At 40.1% G+C, this 26,437-nt stretch overlaps 1 protein-coding gene across 1 annotated transcript; it reads left to right on the top strand.

Annotated features, from left to right (window-relative positions):
• Nucleotides 1-8,557: 8,557 nt before the first annotated feature.
• Nucleotides 8,558-16,452, top strand: C10H9orf153 (chromosome 10 C9orf153 homolog). Its single transcript, XM_065947558.1, has 4 exons — nt 8,558-8,639; nt 10,955-11,046; nt 12,263-12,438; nt 16,371-16,452. Exons 1-4 carry the CDS (start codon nt 8,558-8,560, stop codon nt 16,450-16,452), a joined length of 432 nt encoding a protein of 143 aa, XP_065803630.1.
• The last annotated feature ends 9,985 nt before the right edge of the window (nt 16,453-26,437 follow it).

Here is a 26,437-nt window from a genome sequence, read left to right as displayed (position 1 = left end):
GTTTGTGAGTCATTCAACAAGCAAACACCATGACACTATTCTAATCAACCAGTGGAGTTTTTCCCAGAACAAGTACAAACAATGCTTTCAGGACAAAATTGATTAATTTCATTGGTAAACACAGAGTACTTTCTTACATTTCTGTTGAGAATTTATAAACTTACAAGTTAATCCCATGTTATGCTCAGAGAGAAACAAAATGAACTATCGACAGAAGTTTTATCCAAGATCTTACTATACAAATACTAACACTATACCATGTGACAAGGCATTTCCAGCTGCAACTGTGAACTGTTGATACATATGTTGTATGTATACACCAAGAATAAGGCTACAGCAATTCTTTGTTCTCTTTGTCACTGAAAACTCCGTGAAAAGCCATTTCAGTGAGTGGGCTGTTGACTAAAATAGACACCCAGGTGTTTACATTTCACAGCGCTGGGAAGTCCCGAAGGACAGCAATCTGGAGTCCCAACTGGGAAAGGGTCCCAGTGTGTCAACCCCATGAATAAGACTTCAAATTGCAGCTTTGGGGGCTCCCATTTATAATCCCAGACTGCAAACATGCCGCTCTGTTTTTCTTTAAATTTACAATGCTGTTTGTCTCACCTTGTGAATCATAAGATTCCTTAGACCCTGGGGAACGGGGCAGGTACCCAGTGGCTTAAGAAACTCCAAGACCTTTCTTATCTTAAATGCCACTTAACTTGCTGGTAACAATTGGTGTGCTTGCAGCCTGGCGTGTAGTCCAGGCAGGATTCCGGCAAGGCCAGAAGTCAGTCAGAGGCCAGCTACCCTACTTCTGAAGCCTGAACAAGACTACCTCCATTTTAGTTTCCCTAACAGCACCCGCCTGTGCTCATTGCCAGATCAGCATCATGTTTTAGATCAGTGCCAATAGAATAAGAATGACAGTCACTTTTGTGAGCTTAAATTTTCTAGTAGCCACATTAGAAAAAGTGAAAGAAGCAGCCAAAATTGGAAATCCCTGGTGATCCAATGGTTAAGACTTCAGGCTTCCAATGCAGGGTGCATGGGTTCAATTCCTGGTTGGGGAACTAACCTGGTTAGTTGGGGAACTAACCTGGCAACCCTGGTTGCCCACATGCTATGTGGCGTGGTCAGGGAAATTTTTTTTTAAAGATACAACCAAAATTAATTTTAGCACATTTTATTTAACCCAGTACATCTAAAATAATGTACTTTCAGCATGTGACCAACATAGGACTCATGAGTGAGGTTTTTTTGTTCTTTTGTTCATACAAGAGAACATCTCAGTTTGGACTAGTTACATTTCAAGCACTCACACCCAGAGCTGTCGGCTACCCTATTGGAGAGGTGCAGAGTTAGAAAATACTTCATAAGCAACTAAACTCATCAGCACTACTCATAATACATGTACCTAGGAGAATAGATGGCAATGGCAACAGCCATGTCCAATTTCCTGCAAACACAGGCCCTGAGACTAGTCTTGACAGCCACTGGGCCATGTTGCATCTTAATTGCATAAGGTGTTATTTGCCTCTGGTCTTAGTTGTGTGAGGTCTCAGCTGTGTCAGATCTTAGCTGTGTCAGCAAGATCTTCATTGTGCAGACTCAGTAGTTGACACAGGCAGACTTGGTTGTCCTGTGGCATATGGGATCTTAGTTCCCCGACCAAGGATCAAACCCATGTCCTCTTCACTGCAAGGCAATTCTTAGCCACTGGACCACCAGGGAAGTTCCTCAAAAAACATTCTTAGAGTAGGAATTGTTTCAGATATTGCCTCAGTATCCTCTCAATGACCTGTCACATGACTGAGTACATAAGTAACTATATACAAGAAGACAGTCATGGGGTGATCTTTCCCATTGTATACCACTTTCTCCTCAAACAGGAAGTCAGCCACATCTCTAACGGTATTCTTTTGACATTGCAAGAGAGACACATGCTTACAATTTAAAAAAGAAATTCAAGCAAAATGCAAGATGATAATAAGAGCAAAAGCTCGCTTTTCATCCCCTTCCTACTCATTCACTTCTGTTGAAATTTTGTCCTTCCAGATGATTTGCTATGAACTGATGTCTATGCATGTATTGATATATTCACTTAGTATACATTTTCTCTGCTACATAAAGCACACATACAGCTTTTTTAAATGTGTGGAATCACATTGGACAATTAGCATTATATGGATAAAACATTTAACAGTTTGTCTCTCCGCATGACTGCCAGAGTGTTCTTTAAAAAGTATAAGTCAGAACCTGTCACAGAACCTGCAATGGCTCCTGGCTTCCCTCTGAGAAGAGCCAGCTTCCAAGACCATGAGGACGCATAGTCTCCTCTCTGCCTTCTTCCCCTCACTTCCTCGCTCTCCTGTTTGTCTTGCAACCTGCTCTTTCTCCAGGTAGAAGCATATGGCCTCTGCCCTGCTTGCTCTGTCTGGAAGTTTCTCCCCACAGTTACCCTAAGGGTTCACACCCCCTACAAGTCTTTGCTCAAATGGTACCTCAGTTATCTCCCTTGATGACCCTATTAAAGTTACAGCCAGCCCGTGGCACTCCCAATCCCCTTGACCCTGGTCTATTGTTTCCTTTATAGCACTTATGGCTTTCCCATTTATTAATTCATTTATTATATATACGATTTTCTGGGTGTCTCCCCTGTATGTAAACCTCACAAAAGCAGAAACCTTTTTTTTGTTTGTTTGCCAATGTATATCAAGGACTTAAACAGTGCCTGGGGCATTACAGGTAATTAATAAATATTTGTAAATGTCTTAGAAATCTTTCCTTATTATTTGCACACACAGTCCTTCATCTGTCTTTCCTAAGGCCTAGTCCAGTACCTGATACATTGTAAAGTATTTGCTGAATTAAGGCATACCATAAATTAAAGCCAAAAAAAATCAGTCAAGAGAGGAGGGAAGGAAGGAAGGAAAGAGGGGAGGAGAGAGAGAGATTGAAAGAAAAAGTTGTAAGGAGTATTAGAAGCAAACTTCCAATAAATGCCACCTGGTGGCACAATAGTACAGTCAGGATCCCTGTGCAAAAAGGATGTTTAATTGTGTGAATATGGTGAAGCAATATTGTTAAAGACACACATTAACATGATCATTATAAAGAGATTACAAGCATATAGTAAATTTAGGATAGGCTACAAAAAAGTAAAAATAAAAAATAAGGGCAAGGAAACCAGAAGATGACTGCAATAGTCCAAATCTGAAATCAATCAGGTTTCTTATTAGAAATTTCACACATTATTTTAATGTGTAATGTTCTAATGTAAATTTTACACATTTACATTAGAAATTTATGAGATCATTAAAATGAGTTTAGGAAAAATAAGGAAGATTTTAATTAATTAATTTATTTGGCTGTAATGGCTCTTAGTTGCAACATGCAGGATATTTAGTTGTGGCATGTGAGATCTACTTCCCTGATCAGGGATTAAACCCGGGTTCCCTGCATTGGGAGCATAGAGTCTTAGCCACTGGACCACCAGGAGAGTTTTAAAAATCAATTTCAAAGCAAAGGGGTAGTTAAGAGTTGAGATGTATGAAATGAGGACTTTAAAAACAACATTAACACTGATGAGGAGGAAGTCACTACTGCCTTCAAGAATTCAATTTGGTTTCATTAGTCAGGGTGGAAGCTAAATTCTGAAGATTAGATAATGAGAATATTATAAATAGCATGTACAGAGAGGCAAACGAGAGAGAAAATTTGAAGGTTGGAGGTAGGATCAGAGTCAAGAGAAATTGTATTTTTTCCCAAATGGAAGAGATTTTACATGTCTGTAAAAAAAAGAAAGGAGCCCTCGGGGGTCATGAGATTGAAGATAAGAGAACAGTAGAGAAACAAGAAGGAGAAAGAGAAGTTATTTCCCCTTTGAAGGGAAGGGAGGAAGGGGAAAGAGTTCAAGAGTTATGAGGAGGATAAAATATACCAATGTGGAATGGATAAAGTTACCATTAGATGAGTAGAGAGAAGTTGGGTATGATGGCAGATGGAGAGGAATTCCTGTGAGATGCCCTTGATCTTGGTAAAATCAGAATCAACTGTAGGAATTTCTGGGAATAACAGATGATAAATAGAAGTGCTAGAGAATCCTTACAAGGGCTCCCTCCAGTTGCATGAATCTGTAACAGGGTATTGGCTATATTTTCATGGTTCTTCTGGGAATTCAGTCCAGGGGGGTTGCATTACAGGGCTAACCCAAGTGTATGCACTGACTTGGCTCATAATCTGAGTATGTTATGAAGTCAGCATTAAACTAGATAAAAGCATCATTGGCTAATATTCTGTTTTAGTGTTCTGAGTCCTGACCCTACAATGAGAGGGCAAGATCCTCAACAGTAGGTTCAGCAAGAGAATTTCTTGTTCCACTGCTCTATGTTTCTATTTTTGCACCAGTACCATACTGTCTTGGTGACTGTAGCTTTGTAGTATATCCTGAAGTCAGGATGGTTGGTTCCTCCTCCTCCAGTCTTCTTAAGATTGCTTTAGCTATTTAGGGTCTTTTGTGTTTCCATATAAGCTATCAAACTATTTGTTCTAATTCCATGAAAAATACCATTCATAGTTTAATAGGAATTGTACTGAACCTATAGATTGCTTTGGGTAAAATAGTCATTTTCACAGCATTGATTCTTCCAATCCAAGAAGCCTGGAGATAAATCCACGGACCTATGGGCACCTTATCTTTGACAAAGGAGACAAAAATATACAGTGGAGAAAAGACAGTCTTCAGTAAGTGGTGCTGGGGAAATTGGGCAACTACGTGTAAACGAATGATATTAGAACACTTCTTAACAGCATACACAAAAAAACTCAAAATGGATTAAAGGCCTAAGCGTAAGACCAGAAACTATAAATCTCTCAAAGGAAAACATAGGCAGAATACTGTTAGACATAAATCACAGCAAGATCCTCTATGACCCACCACCTAGAGTAATAGAAATAAAAGCAAAAATAAATGAAACCTAATTAAACTTAAAAACTTTTGCACAAAGAAGGAAATTATAAGCAAGGTGAAAAGACAACCCACAAAATGGGAGAAAATAATAGCAAATGAAACCACAGGCAAAGGATTAATCTACAAAATACACAAACAGCTCATGTAGCTCAACACCAGAAAAACAAACAACGCAATCAAAAAGTGGGCAGAAGACCTAAATAGACATTTCTCCAAAGAAGATATACAGATGGCTAATAAACACAGGAAAAGATGCTCAATATTGCTCATCATTAGAGAAATAAAATCAAAATCACAATGAGGGGAGGGGATATACGCATACCTATTTCTGATTCATGTTGAGGTTTTACAGAAAACAGCAAAATTCTGTAAAGCAATTATCCTTCAATAAAAAAATTAATTAAAAAAAATCACAATGAGGTATCATCTCATATCCATCAGAATGGCCATCATCAAAAACTCTACAAGCAATAAATACTGGAAAGGGTATGATTAAAAGGGAATTCTTTTGTACTGTTGGTGGGAATGAAAATTGATACAGCCACTATGGAGACCATTATGGAGATTTCTCAAAAACCTAGGAATAAACTACCATATGATCCAGAAATCCCATTACTGGGCATATATCCTGAGGAAATCATAATTGAAAAAGATACATGTACCCCAGTGTTCATCGCAGAACTATTTAAAATAGCTAGGACATGGCTAGCTATTTACAATAGCTAGAACATTGTGTTGGTCATAGCAAACACCCTCTTCCAACAACACAAGAGACACCTTTGCTCATGGACATCACCAGATGGTCAATACCAAAATCAGATTAATTATATTCTTTGTAGCTGAAGATGGAGAAGATCTATACAGTCAGAAAAAATAAGAATGAGAGCTGACTAGCTCAGATCATTAACTCCTTGTTGCAAAATTAGGACTTAAATGGAAGAACATAGGGAAAACCACTAGGCCATTCAAGTATGATCTAAATCAAATCCCTAATGATTATACAGTGGAAGTGACAAATAGATTCAAGGCTTTAGTTCTGATAGAGTGCCTGAAGAACTATGAATGGAGGTTTGAAACATCGTACAGGAGGAGGTGTTCCAGACCACCCCAGAAAAAGAAATACAAAATAGCAAAATGGTTGTCTGAGGAGGCCTTACAAATAACTGAGAAAAGAAGAGAAGTGAAAGGCAAAGGAGAAAAGGAAAGATATACCCATTTGAATGCAGAGTTCCAAAGAAGAGCAAGGAGAGATAAAGCCTTCCTCAGCAATCAATGCAAAGAAATAGAGGAAAACAATAGAATGGGAAAGACTAGATACCTTTTCAAGAAAATTAGAATACCAAGGGAACATTTCATGCAAAGATGGGCACAATAAAGGACAGAAATGGTATGGACCTAGCAGAAGCAGAAGATATTAAGAAGAGGTGGCAAGAATACATAGAAGAACTATACAAAAAAGATCTTAATGACCCAGATAACCACGATGGTGTGATCACTCACCTAGAGCCAGACATCCTGGAGTGTGAAGTCAAGTGGGCCTTAGGAAGTGTCAGTATGAACAAAACTAGTGGAGGTGATGAAATTCCAGTTGAGCTATTTCAAACCCTACAAGATGATGCTGTGAAAGTTCTGCACTCAATATGCCAGCACATTTGGAAAACTCAGCAGTGGCCACAGGACTGGAAAAGGTCAGTTTTCATTTCAATCCCAAAGAAGGGCAATGCCAAAGAATGTTCAAACTGCAGCACAATTCCAATTATTTCACAAGCTAGCAAAGTAATGCTCAAAATTCTCCAAGCTAGGCTTCAACAGTATGTGAACCAAGAACTTCCAGACGTACAAGCCAGATTTAGAAAAGGCAGAGAAGCCAGAGATCAAATTGCCAACACTCGTTGGATCATAGAAAAAGCAACAGAGTTCCAGAAAACCATCTACTTTCTTCATTGACTACGCTAAAGCCTCTGACTGTGTGGATCACAACAAACTGTGGAAAATCCTTAAAGAGATGGGAATACCAGACTACCTTACCTGTCTCCTGAGAAAGCTGTATGCAGCTCAAGAAGCAATAGTTAGAACCATATATGAAACAATAAAATGGTTCAAAATCAGAAAAGGAGTGCATCAAGGCTGTATATTGTCACCCTGCTTATTTAACTTACATGCAGAGTACAACATGCTAAATGCTGGACTGGATGAATTTCAGGCTGGAATCAAGATTGCTGGGGGAAATATCAATAGCCTCAGATATGTAGGTGACACCACCCTAATGGCAGAAAGTGAAGAACTAAAGAGCCTCTTGATGAAGGTAAAACAGGAGAGTGAAAAAGCTGGCTTGAAACTCAACATTCAAAAAACTCAGATCCTGGTCCCATCACTTCTTGGGGAATAAATGGGGAAACAATGGAAACAACGACAGACTTTATTTTGGGGGGCTCCAAAATCACTGTGGATGGTGACTGCAGCCATGAAATAAAAGAAAAGAAGAAGAAAAGCTATGATGAACTTAGCATATTAAAAAACAGAGACATTACTTTGCCGACAAAGGTCCGTATAGTTAAAGCTTTGGTTTTTCCAGTAGTTATGTACGGATGTGAGAGTTGGGCCATAAAAAAGGCTGAGTGCCAAAAAACTGATGCTTTTGGACTGTGGTGTTGGAGAAGACTCTTGAGAGTCCCTGGGACAGCAAGGAGGTCAAGCCAGTCAATCTTAAAGGAAATCAACCCTGAATGTTCATTGGAAGGACTGATGCTGAAGCTGAAGCACCAATAGTTTGGCCACCTGATGGGACAAGCCAACTCATTGGAAAAGACCCCCATGCTGGGAAAGGTTGAAGGCAGGAGGAGAAGGGGACGACAGAGGGTGAGATGGTTGGCTGGCATCACCAGCTCAATGGACACGAGTTTGAATAAGTTCCAGGAGATGGTGGGAGACAGGGAAGCCTGGTGTGCCGCAGTCCGTTGGGTCACAAAGAGCTGGACACAACTGACAAGTGAACAACAATAAGGACATGGCAGCAATGTAGATGTCCATCTGCCGGTGAGTGGATAACGAAGCTGTGGTACATATGCACAGTCAAATATTACTCAGCTATAAAAAAAAAAAAAAGAATGCATTTGAGTTCGTTCTAATGAGGCAGATGAACCTAGAGCCTATTATACAGACTGAAGTGAGTCAGAAAGAGAAAGACAAACACATATATATGGAGTCTAGAACGATGGTACTGACGATCCTATTTGCAGGCAGCAAAAGAGACACAGATGTAAAGAACAGACACAGCCACAGTGGGGGAGGCTGAGGTGGGAATGAATGACTTGAGAGAGTAGTGTTAAGACATATACATTACCATATGTAAAACAGATAACCAGTGGGACTTTGCTGTGTGATGCTGGGAATCCAAAGCTGGTACTCTGCGATAACCCAGAGGGATGGGATGAAGAATGAGATAGGAGGGAGGTGTAAGAGGGAGGGGGAAGTGTGTATACCTATGGCTGATTCACGTTGATATATGGCAGAAGCCATCATAATATTGTAAAGTAACCATTTTCCAATTAAAAATAAAATTTAAAAAAAGAGAGAGAGAGAATGTTTTGCCTATTGGTAATGGGAGAAGGCAGCCCTCCCGTGGTGGACGACTGCCCTGAAAGGCAAGTCATGGCTGACCACGAAACTCCAGAGGTTTCAGGTGAAGCAAGTTTGAGAAATAGTTTTCTTTCCAGAAATAGTTTTCTTAGCTTTCCCTATCAAAAGGAAAGCACAATCAAGTCTTATTTCAGCAGGTTGGGGTTTAGCAAGTATGTGAAGCCTCTGCCCAAAGGTAGGAAAGTGGGTAGCCATGTTGTGTTACATTAGCTTTGTTTTTTGTTTGGGGGCGGGGAGGCATTCTATCTGGCCCTGCTGTACATCTTGCAGGATCTTAGTTTCCTGACCAGGGATTGAACCTGGGGCGTCAGCAGTGAAGGTAAGGAATCCTGACCGCTGGACTGCCATTGGATTCCCTGGTGTTTCCTATGTTTTACATATATAAACATATATATCTGGGACTTCCCTGGTAGCTCAGATGGTAAAGCGTCTGCCTACAATGCGGGAGACCCGGGTTCGATCCCTGGGTTGGGAAGATCCCCTGGAGAAGGAAATGGCAACCCACTCCAGTATTCTTGCCTGGAGAATTCCATGGACTGAGGACCCTGGTAGGCTACAGTCCATGGGGTCCCAAAGAGTCATACATGACTGAGCTACTTCACTTCATATATATCTTTAGGTACAGATATAGTTATAAATATAGTGGACTCAGTAGTGACAATAATATATTAAGATATAAATCTATATCTTAGATATATATTCAGTTCAGTTCAGTTCAGTTGCTAAGTCATATCTGACTCTTTGCGACCCCATGAAATCGCAGCACACCAGACCTCCCTGTCCATCACAAACTCCCGGAGTTTACTCAACTCATGTCCGTCGAGTCGGTGATGCCATCCAGCCATCTCATCCTCTGTCATCCCCTTCTCCTCCTGCCCCCAATCCCTCCCAGCATCAGGGTCTTTTCCAATAGATATACGTAGATATCTTCAAATAATAAATATCCCCAAATGAGTATATATTCAAATAAATGTATATTCAAGTATATACCCTTCATCCTGGATTTTCCCACTTTGCTTGGGAAGGAGGAAGCACCTAACTGTTTTTACTTCATCCCCAAATACCAAATGAGCATCCTGGACTCGTCTCTGGCACTCCTCCCAGTTACCGTACCCACAGGTTAGCATACAAGTGTGCCCAAGAAGATGTTTTCTCACACACCCTACCTACCAACTGAGGTTCACTGGGATAATTCAAACCAAGAATTTAACTACCATGGAGTTTATCTTGTATTTATTGCTTTGTAACAATCCACTCAAAATGCAGCATCTAGAAACAACTGCAATTCATTATGTGCCATGATTCTGGAGATGGCTGACTCAGCTGACGGTTCTTCTCCATCTGAATTCATCTCGAGTTTCTGGTACAGCTGAGGTCATCTGGGGCCATCATGATTCAAGATGGCCCCATGTACATGTCCAGGGGCTGGTGCTGGGTCTTGACTCCACATGGTTTTTCCAGAAGGGTAGCTGTATCCCCTGACGGGGTGGCTCAGGCCTCCCAGAGTGTGCAGGGAAACTGCAAAGCTCCTCAGTGCCTTGACTTGTGTTGCCAGTCAGAGCCAAGCATAAGGCCAGCCCGCAGTCAAATGTTGAGCAGACTTGTGCTGTCCTTAGTCACTCAATGATGTCTACCTCTTCGCGACCCCATGGACTATAGCCCACCAGGCTCCTTGTTCATGGGGAAAGTACAGGCAAGAATACTGGAATGGGTTGCCATGCCCTCCTCCAGGGGACCTTCCCAACTCAGGAAGTGAACCCAGGTCTCCCAAACTGCAGGCAGATTCTTTGCTGTCTGAGCCACTAGAGAAGCCCGGAGCATACTCAGGCACCTCTTATCCATGAGGCTAATTGTAAATGTTCTGTGGCGACTTTTAGTCTATCAAGAAGGGGTTAAACAAAATCCCATCTGTTAAGTGTCTCCTCTATACGGGGCCCAAAGCAAATTATTTCAAAATATTAATTATTGTTTTCATTATTGTTAGCCTTTTTTTCCTGAATAAAAAATACTTTTTCTGGATAAGGAGGTAGGTGAGTTAATATTCAGAGGAACTGAAGTTGATCAAAAAATATAGACCTAAGAAAATCGAACAGTCCATATAGAATTCTTTGAACTAGTATTAAATGCCTAAAAATACATGTCACATAAAAATTTGAGGTGTTTCATTAAAAAAGATTTGGTTGAAACAGCATTAATTTGACTGATGGAGTAAGGAGACAACAAAAGAAATATTTAAATGGTATAAAATTTAAAGGTGTCTTACAACCTTCTGAAGACTTAAAAGTGCTACCTTTCTCTCTTTGTAGTTTATCTGATCTTTCATCTTTCTTTTGGTCTTCCCTTATTTTGATCTTTTAGGAATCAGAGATTCAAGTCAAGGCACAATGTCCTTCCATAGAGACATGGATCTGAGTAGAGATGGTGAGGAAGATGACTCTCTGACATGTTCGGTATGTACTTGAGAGTATAGGACACTTGACATTCAAGAATTGTTCAAATCCCAGCTCCTGTTTACCCAGCGATGGGCCATCGAGAACACAAAAATCTCACTCAAGTGACTTATGCTCTATTGTCACAGCAACATGCGGCGCTTGCCTGCATGGGTGCTCAAGTGTCTTCATGGTGATGGCAATGCCTGTGAAAGAGCCCTGTGCCAACTTTAGCCTCCTTCCCATCTGCTGCTCTTGCAAGAGAGTTGACCAGGACTGAAGGGAAACTCGGCTGCCCAAGAGCAGGCTCTCACTTCAGCCTTGCTGGCCTTCCAAAGGTCTCAGAAGTCTGTTAGGAATAACAGGATTAGTAGGCAGGATACTCTAGGTACTTTATTTTTTCAATACAGGATTTTAGATGGAGAAGGGTACTCTGAAAGAACACTTACTATCTTTTCTGCCAACAACCATTGTTAAACACTCCACAAACCCATGTGCTTTGGTAAAATATTCCAGTGAATAAGGACAATTACACCTTCCTTTGCTTGGCATTCCTGAATATTCGAGCCCTTGGGATATCGGGGTGAGGTTTTGATATTTAGATTAGCTCAGCTCCCTTTCTTCCTTCAAAAGAGATATGTTGTTGTTCTTGAGTTGCTCAGTCGTGTCTGACTCTTGCGAATCCATGGAATGTAGCCCGCCAAGCTCCTCTGTCCATGGGATTTCTCAGGCAAGAAAACTGGAATGGGTTGCCATTTCCCTCTCCAGGGGATCTTCCCAACCCGGGGATCAAACCCCATCTTCTTCATTACAGGCGGATTCTTTGCTGTTGAGCTCGCAGGAAAGAGAGAAAGAAATATAGCCTTACTCAAAACAGAGGTCACCAACGCCCACAGCAGTCTCTCTCCCTAATCACTCATAGAATTTTAAAGTAGGAAAGATCTTAAAGACATTAGAATCCAAGTCTAATGGGCTCGTTTGAGTTCACAGGATTTAACAATGTGTCAAAATAATACCCTTTTGGGACTCAATCTGTGATTCGACCCTCTGTCAACCTTCTGAATTCAACAAGTTCGACCCACGATTGATTTTGTTTAGTTAGTTAGGCAAAGTTATCTTTCAAAGATAGATGTTTCTGTTTGTAGGATCGTTGCCCTATTTGATCTAGGACTTTTGAGTCTACCAGACAATGACATTTTGATCAATCTCCTGGTTCCCCACTTTTTTTTTTCTACAGCTGCCAGAATTATATGCATTTGTTGAGAATTTTAATAAGGAGAACAAGAAACTGAATCTCCTGAAAATACACTGTATTTCACCTGGTGAAGCACAGAGAATGCTCAGTCAAAAGCATTTCCTGAACGGAACCAGGGGGACTGACGGGAGAGCAGATGACTCCTTACCTGTTTTCACGTGCAAGGTAGTGAGAAGAGAAGAGCGGCCGGAGTCTATGACTGAGCTTCTGCACCGCAGCTTGCTTCCCAGGTCCCTCTCCCCCGTGGAGAGACTCTCCAAATCCCAGCAGAGAATCTCTGAGTTTGGGATCCCTCCTCCCGTGCACACTTTTCCTTACGAGATTCTCATCAATCAGTCCAAATCCGTGTCAGTGGTCACCATACGGAAGAAGATTCAGAGCACCAAGATACTGTGTCGGCTGGGCATTCCCTGCGTCTCGCCAGAGAAGTTTATCTTTGAAGATAAAGCCCCTACATACTTCCTCATCGATCCAGGTAATCTAAACAGATGAGGCCATGTGGAAGAAAACGAGTGGACTCTGACTGCAAATTGCACCTTGGTTCCTAGAGTCCTTGATCCAAGGGAGCCGTGCAGTTCTGAGGTTCAGGGCTGATGCACCCGCTGTCCACAGGGATGGGGGAAATAGAGAGCAGGGAATCAAACTCTGAGGGCCACGTCTCAGATTCACCCCTGACAGGCTGTGCTCCTGAGGCTCAGCATTTAAACATTTATAAAGTGAGCCAGTTAAACATGGACTCCATCATTTCCGGGTTGAGGAATAAGTCAAGTATCTATGGAGCAATGGCTTTTGTTTCTTAAGTATTTTACCTCAATTGTAATTGGAGGGTTTTAAAAATATTTTTTTCACAAATGTTTATCCTTTCGTTATTATTGCATCTCTATCAGGGCTATCAACAGGACACAAACAACAAAAAGAAACTTCATATCTGATTTTTTTTCTTCTTTCTTTTCTCTTTCTTCTTTTTCTTCCTTCCTTCCTTTCCTCCTTTTTTTTTTTAACGGAGAGTGTGAGAGAGCTCTGAGTGAATGAACTCTAAGTGAGCCTTATCTGAGTTTTGAATAGGGATGTACCCATATAAAGCCAAAGACCATACAGAGAAAGTTTAAAATGTTATAAAACATGCAATGGTTACTTTTAGCAAGGATAGGGTGTCTTCTTAAGATTTCCATTTTCGTTATGTAAGCAAGGAAAGTAATATCTTGTTATTCTCTGTAGCTATAAAAATACGTTAAATCAATGATAAAATATTTGAGACCCTCTGAAGTAAGTTCTTGACTCAAAACCAGCAAATATTTTGGCACCTCCATTGTTCTATTAAAAGTAGTGTCTGAAGGAACACATTTAAAGAAATGTATTGAGTACTCTGATCATGTTTGGTCCAAGATGCTGGAAGAATCTTCGCTGTAATTCCCTGCATTGATGTCTTGACAGAACCTAATTCAGGTCTCAAATTCCTTTGCAGAGTCACATTTAGTATGCTATGGAGACCAGGCAGAGTAGAAATTAGGAAAACTGTAGGAATGTAGATAGTCCACAAAAGTACATAAGTGAGGTATGCCCAGAGACTAAAAAGCATAGAAAGTACTGAGAATCAATAAGAATTTGCAAAATGCCTACTAAAGAAGTGCTGAAGGCTTTGAATGTTTGATAGGTCTGAAACATTTACAGCTTTGCCACCCATAGGTGCCTAATTGTCCTTTCCTCTGGAGTTCTCTCATCTGCCCTTTCAGACTCTGTGTTAACATCTCTCTTCTGCCTCCATGAATTCCTTTCCTGAGATCTTGGAGGCAGAATCTCTGAGACATGGCCTGTCTATTCAAGGAATACACATGAAGCCAAGTAGGCATCCATATGAGGAATACCCAGTAATTACTTAGGTTTAATTGTAACAGTTCATCTTTTGCTGTTCTATATTACTTGGTATTGCTATTATTGTATCAGCCAGCCAGTCCCTAAATCTTTCTCAGTCCAGGAGAACTTTAGGACTCCTGATATACAAATGAATATTATAGAACACACCCTTACTAGCTCCAAGAACCAGGGCAGGAAAAGGGTGTGGGTGCTGACATTTTCTTCTTCTCTTATCACATGAGCTTCTCTTGCTCTGGCTCCGGATAAATCCTATAGGACTATGTAGACTAGACATGTGTTTTATGGAAAATAACAAAAAAATCAAATGAGTTTTTTAAAATTTTTCCATCTGGAGGCAGACAAGGGCAAGAGCAATGCTTTCTGGTGTTGTCAAGAACCCACGCTCCCCATCTTTTTGTGTGTGGTTTTTGTCTTCATGGCTAAAATTGTATATACCTCCAGGTGCTACGGATACATTTCAGGGAGGAAGGGGAGCTAAGAGAAAGAGCCACACTGGCTACTTCTGTCCTCTTTTAATAGGAAAGCAATACTTCCTCAGAACATCCCTTCTCATCCCTTCTCTCCCACATATTCTTGGCCAGAATTGTATCCAATAGCCACCCATTACTACAAGGAATGCTGGTCAGTAGAGATCCTAGCTTCCCACTTTCTGAGGAGTGGAAGGCTGAAAAGGATTATACTCGGTATAGAGTGAACCAACCCATAGTGTCCACCATAGATCACGACATAAAGCTCTTCACTAATCAATATCACGCATTCTATGACCTCAGCTCTTGAGAGTCCCTTGGGCTGCAAGGAGATCCAACCAGTCCATCCTGAAGTCCTGGGTGTCCACTGGAAGGACTGATGTTGAAGCTGAAACTCCAATACTTTGGCCACCTGATGCGAAGAGCTGACTCATTTGAAAAGACCCTGATGCTGGGAAAGATTGAGGGCAGGAGGAGAGGGGGACGACAGAGGATGAGATGGCTGGATGGCATCACCAACTCAATGGATATGAGTTTTGGGTGGACTCCGGGAGCTGGTGATGGACAGAGAGGCCTGGTATGCTGCGGTTCATGGGGTCTCAAAGAGTCAGACACGACTGAGTGACTGAACTGAACTGAATGACCTCACCAAATATCCCTGCCCTTCCTGCTATTCCAGGCCTGCTGAGATCTTGTCAAATTCCCTCAACCTTGGCAACTGGGCCCTAGGACAGGATGTTGAACACTGTGGCCAGATCTGAATCAAAGAACAGCCCCTGGCCCCTGTCTCCTACTTCAGGCATGTGTAGAATATTTATACAGACCTCCTATCCCGCAGACCTGGGGAGACGCAAACCTTTCCCAGGGATGGGGGCCTGACTGGGGCAGGGGCAGTATCTCGGCCATAGGTGACCTGCTCAAATATCACCATACAGAGAAAATGCTAGAGTCACCCACGAGAAACAGACCAGCCCACCTGCTTGTTTGCTTGACCTATTTTCTCCTGTTCTCCTGCTATTCCTTACACTCCTATTTGCTCTTTGACCTCAGGTTTTACACCCAAGCCCCTGCCTAAGATCTTGCTTTTTTATTGTTCTTTTTGTTTTTAGCCATGAACACATCCTTACTAGCCATGAAAAGAATTGAAGGGAAGGGAAAGGGCAATGGCTTCTGAGGAGGGGACTGCGTAGTAGATGTTGGCTTGAGTTTTCCATGGTTCATTGCCTCCATGAAGAGGTTGAAACTACTAATGATGCCCTAAGCCAGCAGGTCCCGAAAGTGAAGGGAAAACAACCAGATTCTATCTAAACCACTGCCCCTTTATACTCAGGGCTCACACTAGTGTCTTGGGAGAAATGATACTAACAAATGTACTGCGATCAGTCTTTCCACTCACCTTAACCACACATTAGGGTCCTTTCCTATGCCCTGTAGACCTCTGTACTCTGGTCTCTTGATTCACACCAGAGGAGACACCTCTACTTGTGATGGCCCCGCAGGGTCCACTCCAGCCCTAGCCAGGCCCTCTCTATTCCCCACGTGGAGGACGGCTTTAGATGAGATGAACAATATAGGTTCCCCCTTAATTTACAAAACTTCAGAACCAGCTTTCTTCAGAAAGTTCAGAAACACAAGGGAGAAGGGGACTTGAATTCATCAAAGGTTCATTCTGTTCATGAAGCATCTCTAAGTAACTGAGGGTTAAATAAGGCCATTGTGTGATTCTTTGAAAATATGATTCTTTTCAGCAAAACAATTCATGGATCTAAGGGATCTGGAATGGAAATTTTACAAGGGGCTTGTGAAGTGGAAGCGCTGCGTTTTGAATGAGCTTGTAGACATTAAGAATGACAGCGAGAAGAGATTTGTGGGGAGCCAGCAGTTGCCGCATCCTCTTTCCCCACCTCTAGTTCATAAGTCTCTGGTCATTTATCCTCAAGTTGATTACCCAAAAACACTATCACCTCCTTAAATGAAATATGTAGTTCATTAAAACATCTTGGATAGAGATCTTCCTTTTGAGAACAGTGAATTTATACATGAAAAGCAAAGAAGAAGCAGCCCCGTGGAAAATAGGAACTGAGTCTATAAAATATGCATGTAAGGTTCAATATTAAACCATTATTATGGAGTAATAAATAAATAAATAAATAAAATTCGTCTGCTAATATAATGCCTGGTTTGGACTGGTGAAACCCATCTGGACCAGGGCTGAGGTAATTTAAATCGTATGAAAAGAAGAGTGCATATGAAGGTAAACTCCCAAGCAAGAATAGCCCTTAAAATATTTTAGGCATATGAAGAAGTCCATTATCATAAAAATAGTAAATTCAACAAATGGAAGAATTGGCAACTGAAGTTATAGAGATCATTCTGAGGACTTAAAAAATAACACGCTAACTGCTCGAAAACATGAGGAAGGACCTAGCATTTATGAAGCAAGAACAAAATTTGAAAAAGAACAAATTGGAAATCTTGGGAAAAAATATTGTCTTTGAAAATAAAATCATAATAGTGATAACCCTCAATAAATTACCTCAGTGTCATACTAGATAATTTAAAGAGAGAGGATTAATGAGTTGGAAGATAACACTAGAGAGAAGCTTCATAGCACAGTAAGATAAAGGAGAAGGCTATGAAAGAAGTTAAAAGTAATAGAGTGTAGAGTTAGAAGTTCAGAAATATATCCAATGTAAGTTGCAGAAGAATATAGGGAGACTGGAAAAGAAATGATGCTTGAAAATAAATGACATCATTTTCCAGAAATGAAGAAGCATGTGAAATCTTTAATTGAAAAATCTCACTGAGTGATTAGCAAGAAAATAAAAATAAATCTATACTAGAAACACTGTAGCAAAATTAGAGCATTAAGCCAGAAAGGAAAATATTATCTGCATAAGAGAGAAGATGGATAACATACAAAGAAATAACAAATCAATAGTGGAACTTTCATTAATAGAAGATGTCAGAAGGTGATGGTGTCATATACTCAGAATCCTGAGGAAAAACAATAATCTGGAATTATCTAACCAGCTAAACTCTTTTTAAAGAGTAGGTATAAAAATAAATACATTTTAATATGTATGAGAGCTAAAATCACTTACTATCCACAATCTCTTACTGAAAAACTACTAGTAGAATATGTACTTTAGCAAGAACTCAGAGGGAGCATAAGAAATAATAGTGAGCAATTAAATTTTTAATAATATTTGTATATGAGTATATGGATATTAAAACATACCTGGATTCTATTTCCTATTATATTACTTAGAAAATGTGCCTGTATGTAGGTGAAATTTGTCTGTATTGTTGTTTGGTCACTAAGTCCAACTCTTTTTTTGCGACCCCATGGACTGTAGCCCACCAGGCTCCTCCATCCATAGGATTTCCCAGGCAAGAACACTGGACTGGATTGCCATTTCCTTCTCCAGGGGATCTTCCTGACCCACTGGTTGAACCTGCACCTCCTGCATTGGCAGGCAGATTCTTCACCGCTGAGTCATCAGGGAAGCCAAAATTATTCTATAGTTTTCATTTTTACACTATTTAAAAAAAAGTTGTTGGAGTTTAGTTGATTGACAATGTTGTGTTAGTTTCAGGTGTAGAGCAAAGTGAATCAGTTTATACATATGCATATATTCACTCCTTTTTAAGGTTCTTTTCTCATGTACACCATTACAGAGTACTGAGTAAAGTTCCCTGTGCTATACGGTAGGTTCTTATTAGTTAACCTATTTTATATATAGCAGTGCATTTTTTGCACTATTTTTTAAAATCATATTTTAGTTCAAAATAGAGGGGGTCTTCATCAGGAGTACTGTCTAGTTTCAGATTGCTTCACAACAGAAGGCAAATAATAGCTGGTTGTCCCTTTATAATAGATTGAGGAGTGAATTCAGGTGGTGGTGCCTCTGATGATGAAGTTCCCCATCAGCCCTTCATCCAGTGGTTTCCATCCACTGATGACAATGGTAGGCGTCCTCTATGAGGCTCCCGGTGATCCCCACCTCTTTGGTATTTACATCCTTGTGTAAATTTACACCCTTGCCTTGAGTGTAGGCTGGACTTATGACTGTTTCTATTAACAGAACCCAGCAGAGGTGATGGTATGTCACTTTGACATTGTTTCAAGAAACTGTGCACATTATCTTGAATTCTCTCTCTTGCTCTCACTCACTTGCTAGCTCCTGGGAAAACCAGCTGTTATATTCTGAGATGCTTTATGAAGAGGTCCCTGTGGCAAATAACTGACATCTCTGGACATCTGCCAGCAGGGACCTGAGCTGTGCCAACAGCCGCAAGCGTGAGCTTGGAAGCACATTCTCCGCTTACCAAGGGTTGAGACTACTGCAGTCCCAGCTGAATCCTTGACTGCAACCTCATGGGAAAGCCTGAGTCAGGGGCATCCATTTAAACCACACTCAGATTCCAGACCCAAGGAAGCTGTGACATAAAAAAATGGTTGTATTAAATTGCTACGTTTGGGGGGTAATGTGTTACACAACAAGAGATAACTAATACAAAAATCTTTGACTAGATTATTTCATTACAATTTACTCATTTGCTGATTTTCTAATTCTATCATTTATTCTAAATTTATTAATTGGGAATAATTTGTAAGAAAAACTTTCCCCCCATCAATTAGGGCTATTTAGTTACACTGAAAAATTGCACAAGAGAGGTGATTCATTGCTTAAGATTTCCCCTTTAGCTGCCGATATCCGGATTAAAGAGATGATGTTCTAGTTACCTCCTAAGTTGACCAAAGAAATCTTTCTCTCTCTCTTTTTCTTTTTTGGCCACACTGCACAGCTTGTGGGATCTTAGTTCCCCAACCAGGAATCGAACCTGCATCCTTGGCAGTTAAGGTGCAGAGTCCCAATCACTGACCACAAGAGAATTCCCCGTCTTTTTCTCCCTTTTTAAATAGCAATGTAGACTTATCACTGTTTTGTTTTTCAACAAACGTGTTTTCTGAAGTATATTATCACACAGAAAATCCAAACCTTGATGAATAATAACAAACTGAACACACCCATGGAAACACCACCTAGGTTATAGAACACTGTCAGCAAGCCATCTCTTGCCCTCTCCTTATCATTATCCCACTCCTTCCCTCCAAAGTCAACCAATATTTACCATGGATTAGCTTTGCTTGTTTTTGCACTATTTTATACAAATGTAAACATACGGTATGGATTTTCTTGTATCTGGCTTCTTTCAAGATTATGCTTGTAAGGTTCGCCCATGTTTTGTGTGTAATGGGTTTCCCTGGTAGCTCAGCAGGTAAAGAATCCACCTGCAATGCAGGAGACCCCAGTTCAAATCCTGGATGAGGAAGATCCACTGGAGAAGGGATAGGCTACCCACTCCAGTATTCTTGGGCTTCCCTGAGGCTCAGCTGGTAAAGAATCCACCTGCAATGTGGGAGACCTGGGTTTGATCCCTGGGCTGGGAGGTTCCCCTGGAGAAGGGAACAGCTTCTTACATGTTTTGTATGTAACAGGATTTGTTAATATTTTTTGTTCTTTAGTGCTCAGTTGGATGAATATAACCTAACTTCTTTATCCATGCTGGGTCATTTGCAGTTCGGGGCTCTGACAAAAACGCTATTGCAATAATGCACTTAGTTGCTCAGTCGTGTCCAACTTTTTGTGACCCCATGGACTGTAACCCTCTAGGCTCCTCTGTCCATGGGATTCTCCAGGCAAGAATACTGGAGTGGGTTGCAATAATAGTGGCATTTAAACAGCTTTTGATTGTTAGAGAAAATGCACATGATGCAAAATGAGAATTTTTGCCAGTCTAGGGTTTATTGCAGGAAAGGGATTCAATACAGCAAAAGCATCACGGACAACAGCAAGGGGTCCAGAGAGAGTAGACCCAGGCTCTAGCCATCTTCTCTGTTTTTTGCTTGGTTTTTTTTTGTTGTTGTTGTTTTGTTTTGCCTGCCTCTATAAGGACTATACTGGGCACACTGTTTCTCTGCTATCTAGAAGCAATGTGTGCATGGAACACTTTACAATCAGTGAGCATGAAATGGAGTCTCAGACATTCCTGTTTGCATTTTGCTGGTCAAGTAGACATATCCCTCTTCTGTAAGCAGATTCTGGTAGTCTCATCCAAACAGGTGTCAATCATCAATAACACTCTTATCAAAAAACAATGCTGATAAGTTGGTACAAATTACCCTGAAAGTTCTTGTAACTATGGGTACAAAAGTGAAAGTGAAGGTCGCTTAGTAGTGTCCAACTCTTTGCTCCCCCATGAACAGCCGATGTGAGAGTTGGACTATAAAGAAAACTGAGCACCGGAGAACTGATGCTTTTGAACTGTGGTGTTGGGGAAGACTCTTGAGAGTCCCTTGGACTGCAAGGATATCCAACCATTCCATCCTAAAGGAGATCAGTCCTGGGTGTTCATTGGAAGGACTGGTGTTGAAGCTGAAACTCCAATACTTTGGCCACCTGATGTGAAGAGCTGACTCATTTGAAAAGACCCTGATGCTGGGAAAGATTGAGGGCAGGAGGAGAAGGGGACAGCAGAGGATGAGATGGTTGGATGGCATCACCAACTCAATGGACTTGGGTTTGGATCAACTCCGGGAATTGGTGATAGACAGGGAGGCCTGGCGCGCTGTGGTTCATGGGGTCGCAAAGAGCCAGACACGACTGAGCGACTGAACTGAACTGAACTACCATAGTCCATGGAATTCTCCAGGCCAGAATACTGAAGTGGGTAGCCTTTCCCTTCTCCAGGGGACCTTCCCAACCCAGGGACCGAACCCAGGTCTCCCACATTGCGGGCAGAGGGGTACAAAGCAACACTATAAATTGACAGATTTCGTGCCTTAATCAGAGGTCATTGTGATGTGGGAAATTTGTCATGCAAAACTGTTGCTATGAACAGTCATATTTCTACCTTCTGATATGAATGTGCATGTATTTCTCTTGGGTGCATATTATGTGCATATTGCTGAATTACAGGGCCTGAATACATTCAAGTTCAGTAGATAATGCCAAACATTTCTGCAAACTGGTTGTACCAATTTACTATTCTACCAGCAGATTATGAGGATTCTCATTGCTCTATAGAACTTTATTTTTGTTCCTTTAAACTTTAGTCATTCAAGTAGATACAATGATAGCTCATTGTATTTTTATTATTGTATTTTCATTATATTATTATACTCTCCTTATAAGTGAGGTGAACACCTTTTCATATGTTTTTTGGCCAGTTAGATATGTTCTTGTGTAAGTTGCTATTCAAATTTCATGTCTGTTTCATGACTGTGTTGTCCTTTATTCCTAATTGATTTGTAGGAAATCTTTATATATTCTGATTATGAGTTCTTTGTTATATGTATTTCAAATATCTTCACCAATTAAGTGTATTGCTTTTTTATATTCTTAGTGATACCTTTTGATAATTGATTTCCTAATTCTAATATATTCAGTTGATTAATCTTTTCCTCTGCAGCTAATCCTATTGGAGAATTCTTTGCTTATACAAAGATCATGCAGCTATGTTATCTTGTCAAAGCCTTATGGTGTTTTTTTTTTTTTCATTTATTTTTATTAGTTGGAGGCTAATTACTTTACAATATTGTAGTGGTTGTTGCCATACATTGACATGAATCAGCCATGGATTTACATGTATTCCCCATCCTGAACCCCCCCCAACCTCCCTCCCCATCCCATCCCTCTGGGTCATCCCAGTGCACCAGCCCCGAGCACTTGTCTCATGCATCCAATCTGGACTGGCGATCTGTTTCACACTTGATAATATACATGTTTCGATGCTGTTCTCTCAGATCATCCCACTCTCGCCTTCTCCCATAGAGTCCAAAAGTCTGTTCTATACATCTGTGTCTCTTTTTCTGTCTTGAATATAGGGTTATCGTTACCATCTTTCTAAATTCCATATATATGCATTAGTATACTGTATTGGTGTTTATCTTTCTGGCTTACTTCACTCTGTATAATGGGCTCCAGTTTCATCCATCTCATTAGAACTGATTCAAATGTATTCTTTTTAATGGCTGAGTAATATTCCATGGTGTATATGTACCATAGCTTTCTTACCCATTTGTCAGCCGATGGGCATCTAGGTTGCTTCCATGTCCTGGCTATTATAAACAGTGCTGCGATGAACATTGGGGTGCACATGTCTCTTTCAGTTCTGGTTTCCTCAGTGTGTATGCCCAGGAGTGGGATTGCTGGGTTTTATGGTTTATCTTTCATATTTAAGTCTACAATCCACTAGGATTGCTATTTACATTTGATAAGATATCCAAAAAAGTTGTACAGCAGCTGAAAGGTATGCTTAGAGGGAAAATTATAGACCTGAATGCACATATTAGAAAAGAAGAAAAGCTGAAAATCAACTATTTAAGCATAAGTTAGAAAAAAAAGGATAGTTTCTAATTTCCAATATATCTTTGAATTATTTAAGGTTATTCATGTGTATGGCTTTCATTTATATTTTTTAAGGTGTATTGCTTTTAAATAACTATTCAGAATTATAACTTTAGTCCTTAAATATATGGATATTTTCCATTATCATTTTGTTATTGATTTCTAGCTTAACTCCACTGTGATCAGAGAACATGATTTGTATGATTTGCTTGTTATGAAATGTGCTTTATGGGCTAGCACATAGTTAATTTTGATATGGTTTCATGTGTACTTGAGGAGAATGTATATCCCATAATTGTTGGGTATAGGTTTTTATTTATATCAGTTATGTCAAATTTGTTAATCATGTCTTTCAGTAGGTCTACTGATTTTGCTTATCAGTTTGAGAGGAGGGATACATTTAAGTCTTCCATCTTGATTAAATAGGATTTTGCTTTTACTTTTAGTTCTATTAAATTTTTTCTTCATATGTAAGACTCTGCTATTCAGGGCATACAATTTATAAATGTTTTATCTTCTTGATAAACCAAACTTTAATGATAAATAATACTCTTTATCTTTAATCATGCTTCTTACCTTAAAATTTGTGTTGTCTGAAAGTAACAAAACACTGTAAATCAACTATACTCCAATAAAAATAAATTTTAAATTTAAAAATAAAAAATGAAATGATAAAATAAATAAACAAAATTGACTTTGTCTGATATTTTGATAGCTATAACAACTTTCTATTACTAAATGTTTCAATGGTATATCTTTTCCCATCCTTTTACAGTTAACCTTTGTGTATTCTCATAATTAGATTATGTCTCTTGTAAGCAGCAGGTCAGTGGAGTTTTTTTATCCATACTGACAATCTCTGGCTTTTAATTGAGGTAGTTATTCAATTCACATCTATTTAAGTGTTGATATACACAGTTTTCGCTTCATGGATTCCAGCTTTGTTGTGGTGTAGGGATTTGAGTAACTCAAGCCATGAGCCATGCTATGCAGGGCCACCCAAGCAGATGGATCATAGTGAAGAATTCTGACAAAATGTGGTCCACTGGAGGAGAAAATGCAATCCACTCCAGTATTCTTGCCACGAGAACCCCATGAACAATATAACAGAGGAGCCTGGCGTGCTGCAGTCCATGGTGTCACAAGGAGTTGGACATGACTTAATGACAAAACAACAACAATATACACAGTTTTACATCTTATTATTTGCCCTCCACTTTTCCCACCTAAACTATATGACTTTTTCTTGACTTTCTTGTCTACTTTTGGGTTGGGTAAATATTTTTTCTTACTCGTTTCTTTTCCTCTATTTCCTTTTATGATATAGTATCTTCCTATTTTTTCAGTGGATATCCTAGATATGACAGCAAACGTCTTTAACTTAGAACTAATGAATGTTACTTCTTTCATGTCTCACATATGTTATTACTTTAGGACCCTCTAACTCCATTTACCTCCATCCCAACTTATGTGCTTTTGATTTCATGTATTTTAATTCTATAGGGAGATGCCCACTCCATAACATTTTTAAGATTTGGATGAGTACACAGGGAAACCCATACCCTATGTATCTAGATCATTTAAAAAATAAATCATGCCAACAAATTGTTGAGCAAAATTTATGCTATTTTCCTACATTTATCAGTAATGCCAATCTAGAAAACCAGATGGAACTCATAATTCTGAATTTGAATTCAGGACTCCTCAGCGTTCCCTGCTAGAATATTATGGCACAAAGGAGCTAGCTTCTGTTTCCTGGTCCGCAGTTACACTCCTCCTCCTCCCACCCCCAGCTCCTCGTCCCACTTCTACCTCCAACACTGGGAGGCCTCACACGTGTGTGTACGGACTATCAGCTCTGTGACTTCCTGCTACAAACAGCCTCCGTGTATTCTCTCCTAGGTCCTCAGGTGTGCACTGGAAATGTGGTCTGTTCCTGGGAGGATGGAGCCAGGGAGAATAGGGGCCACACCACACAGACCTGGAAGGAGGATCAGATCCATGTGTGTGGGGAATTTTGAGGTCCCGGGCACCCAAACTGTGCTCTAAGTAGAGAGACATAAGCTCCAGGTGGGCATGTACCCTATGGATTCCTTACCTTAAGGCATGGCAGGAAGAAGGCCAGAGTGCAAGGCCCATGGAAGAGTGCCTCTGGCCCAGATCTTAGTGGCTACACACACACACACACACACACACACACACACGTGGCCATCTCTACAAGATATTATTTCACAAAGTTTTATATGGCTAATATGCATTTAGGTTTACCTACATATTCACCTTTCATATTGTTCTTCATTTCTTTCTGTATCTCCAGCCTTCCGTCTTGTTTAATTTTCCTTGTGCCTTGAGGACAATCTAATATTTTCTTTAAAGTGAGTATGCTAGCTGTGCATTTTCTCTCTCTCTTTTTTTTTTTTTTTTGTTTGTCAAAAAAATCTCTATTTTCCTTTCACATTTAAAGGATATTTTCCCTGAATGTAGACTTCTAGGTTAGAAGTGATTCTCCTTCTGGTCTTTGAAGATGCCAATCCATTGTTACCTTCAACTCTCTCTCTGGGGTGTTCAACTGTCAGTGCTTTAACTTTGAAGAGCACATAGGCAATAATTAAGTAGATGAGCAACCCAATTTTTAGAAATAAGAAAAGATTTGAGCAGACCCTTTACCAAAGTTAAAAAAAAAGATAATATATCAGACTTATAAGATTTCTGTAAAATATGATTAATATGCAGCTCTGTGATAAGACCGCTCAGGTTGAAATACTGGCTTTTTGAACTTTGGTGAGCCATGTAAGCTCTCTAGATATTAATGTCTTCATTTGCGAAATACAGATAATAATCATAAAGGCCATTCTGAAGCTTAAATGTTCAGTTCAATGTAAAGTGCTTACAGGAGGGCCTGGCATACAGTCTACACTTAGGAAACGTGAGCTAGCTATGCCGTGAGTGTGTACCTTTGCCCTGTGTTGTGAATAGTGTTAACAGTAGTATTGAGAAATTTCCTCTTGGTTTTGGCTTCTGTCATATTTGGGAGCAAATTTCAGGATGGTATGTAGCAATTGTGCGAGACTAGCTTGTCTTCTTTTTGGGATTACCATCATCACTGGATTTATTTTTGCCAAAATTCCTCCTATTTCCCTAGACCATTGGTTTTTCCTATGCTGTATTATTTGATTGAGGATTGTGTTTGGCTATAAGTAAGAGAACGCTTACATGCCAGCACCCTAAAAGAATATTTTGTTCATCGCACCTGATGAGATGGACAGATGTCATCAGAACTAAGATATCAGTCTCTTAGACTCCTGTGCTTCCCTTATTTTAGTCTTTAACTGTGTTTTTCATTCAGATGGTTTCAAGAGGGCTGCTATACCCATGGGCATTGCATTGATGTTTCAAGC

This window comes from Muntiacus reevesi, chromosome 10 (assembly GCF_963930625.1).
Source record: "Muntiacus reevesi chromosome 10, mMunRee1.1, whole genome shotgun sequence".
Lineage (NCBI taxonomy): Eukaryota > Metazoa > Chordata > Mammalia > Artiodactyla > Cervidae > Muntiacus > Muntiacus reevesi.
Note: the sequence above shows the minus strand (reverse complement) of the source record. Positions and strands in the feature narration are given on the sequence as shown.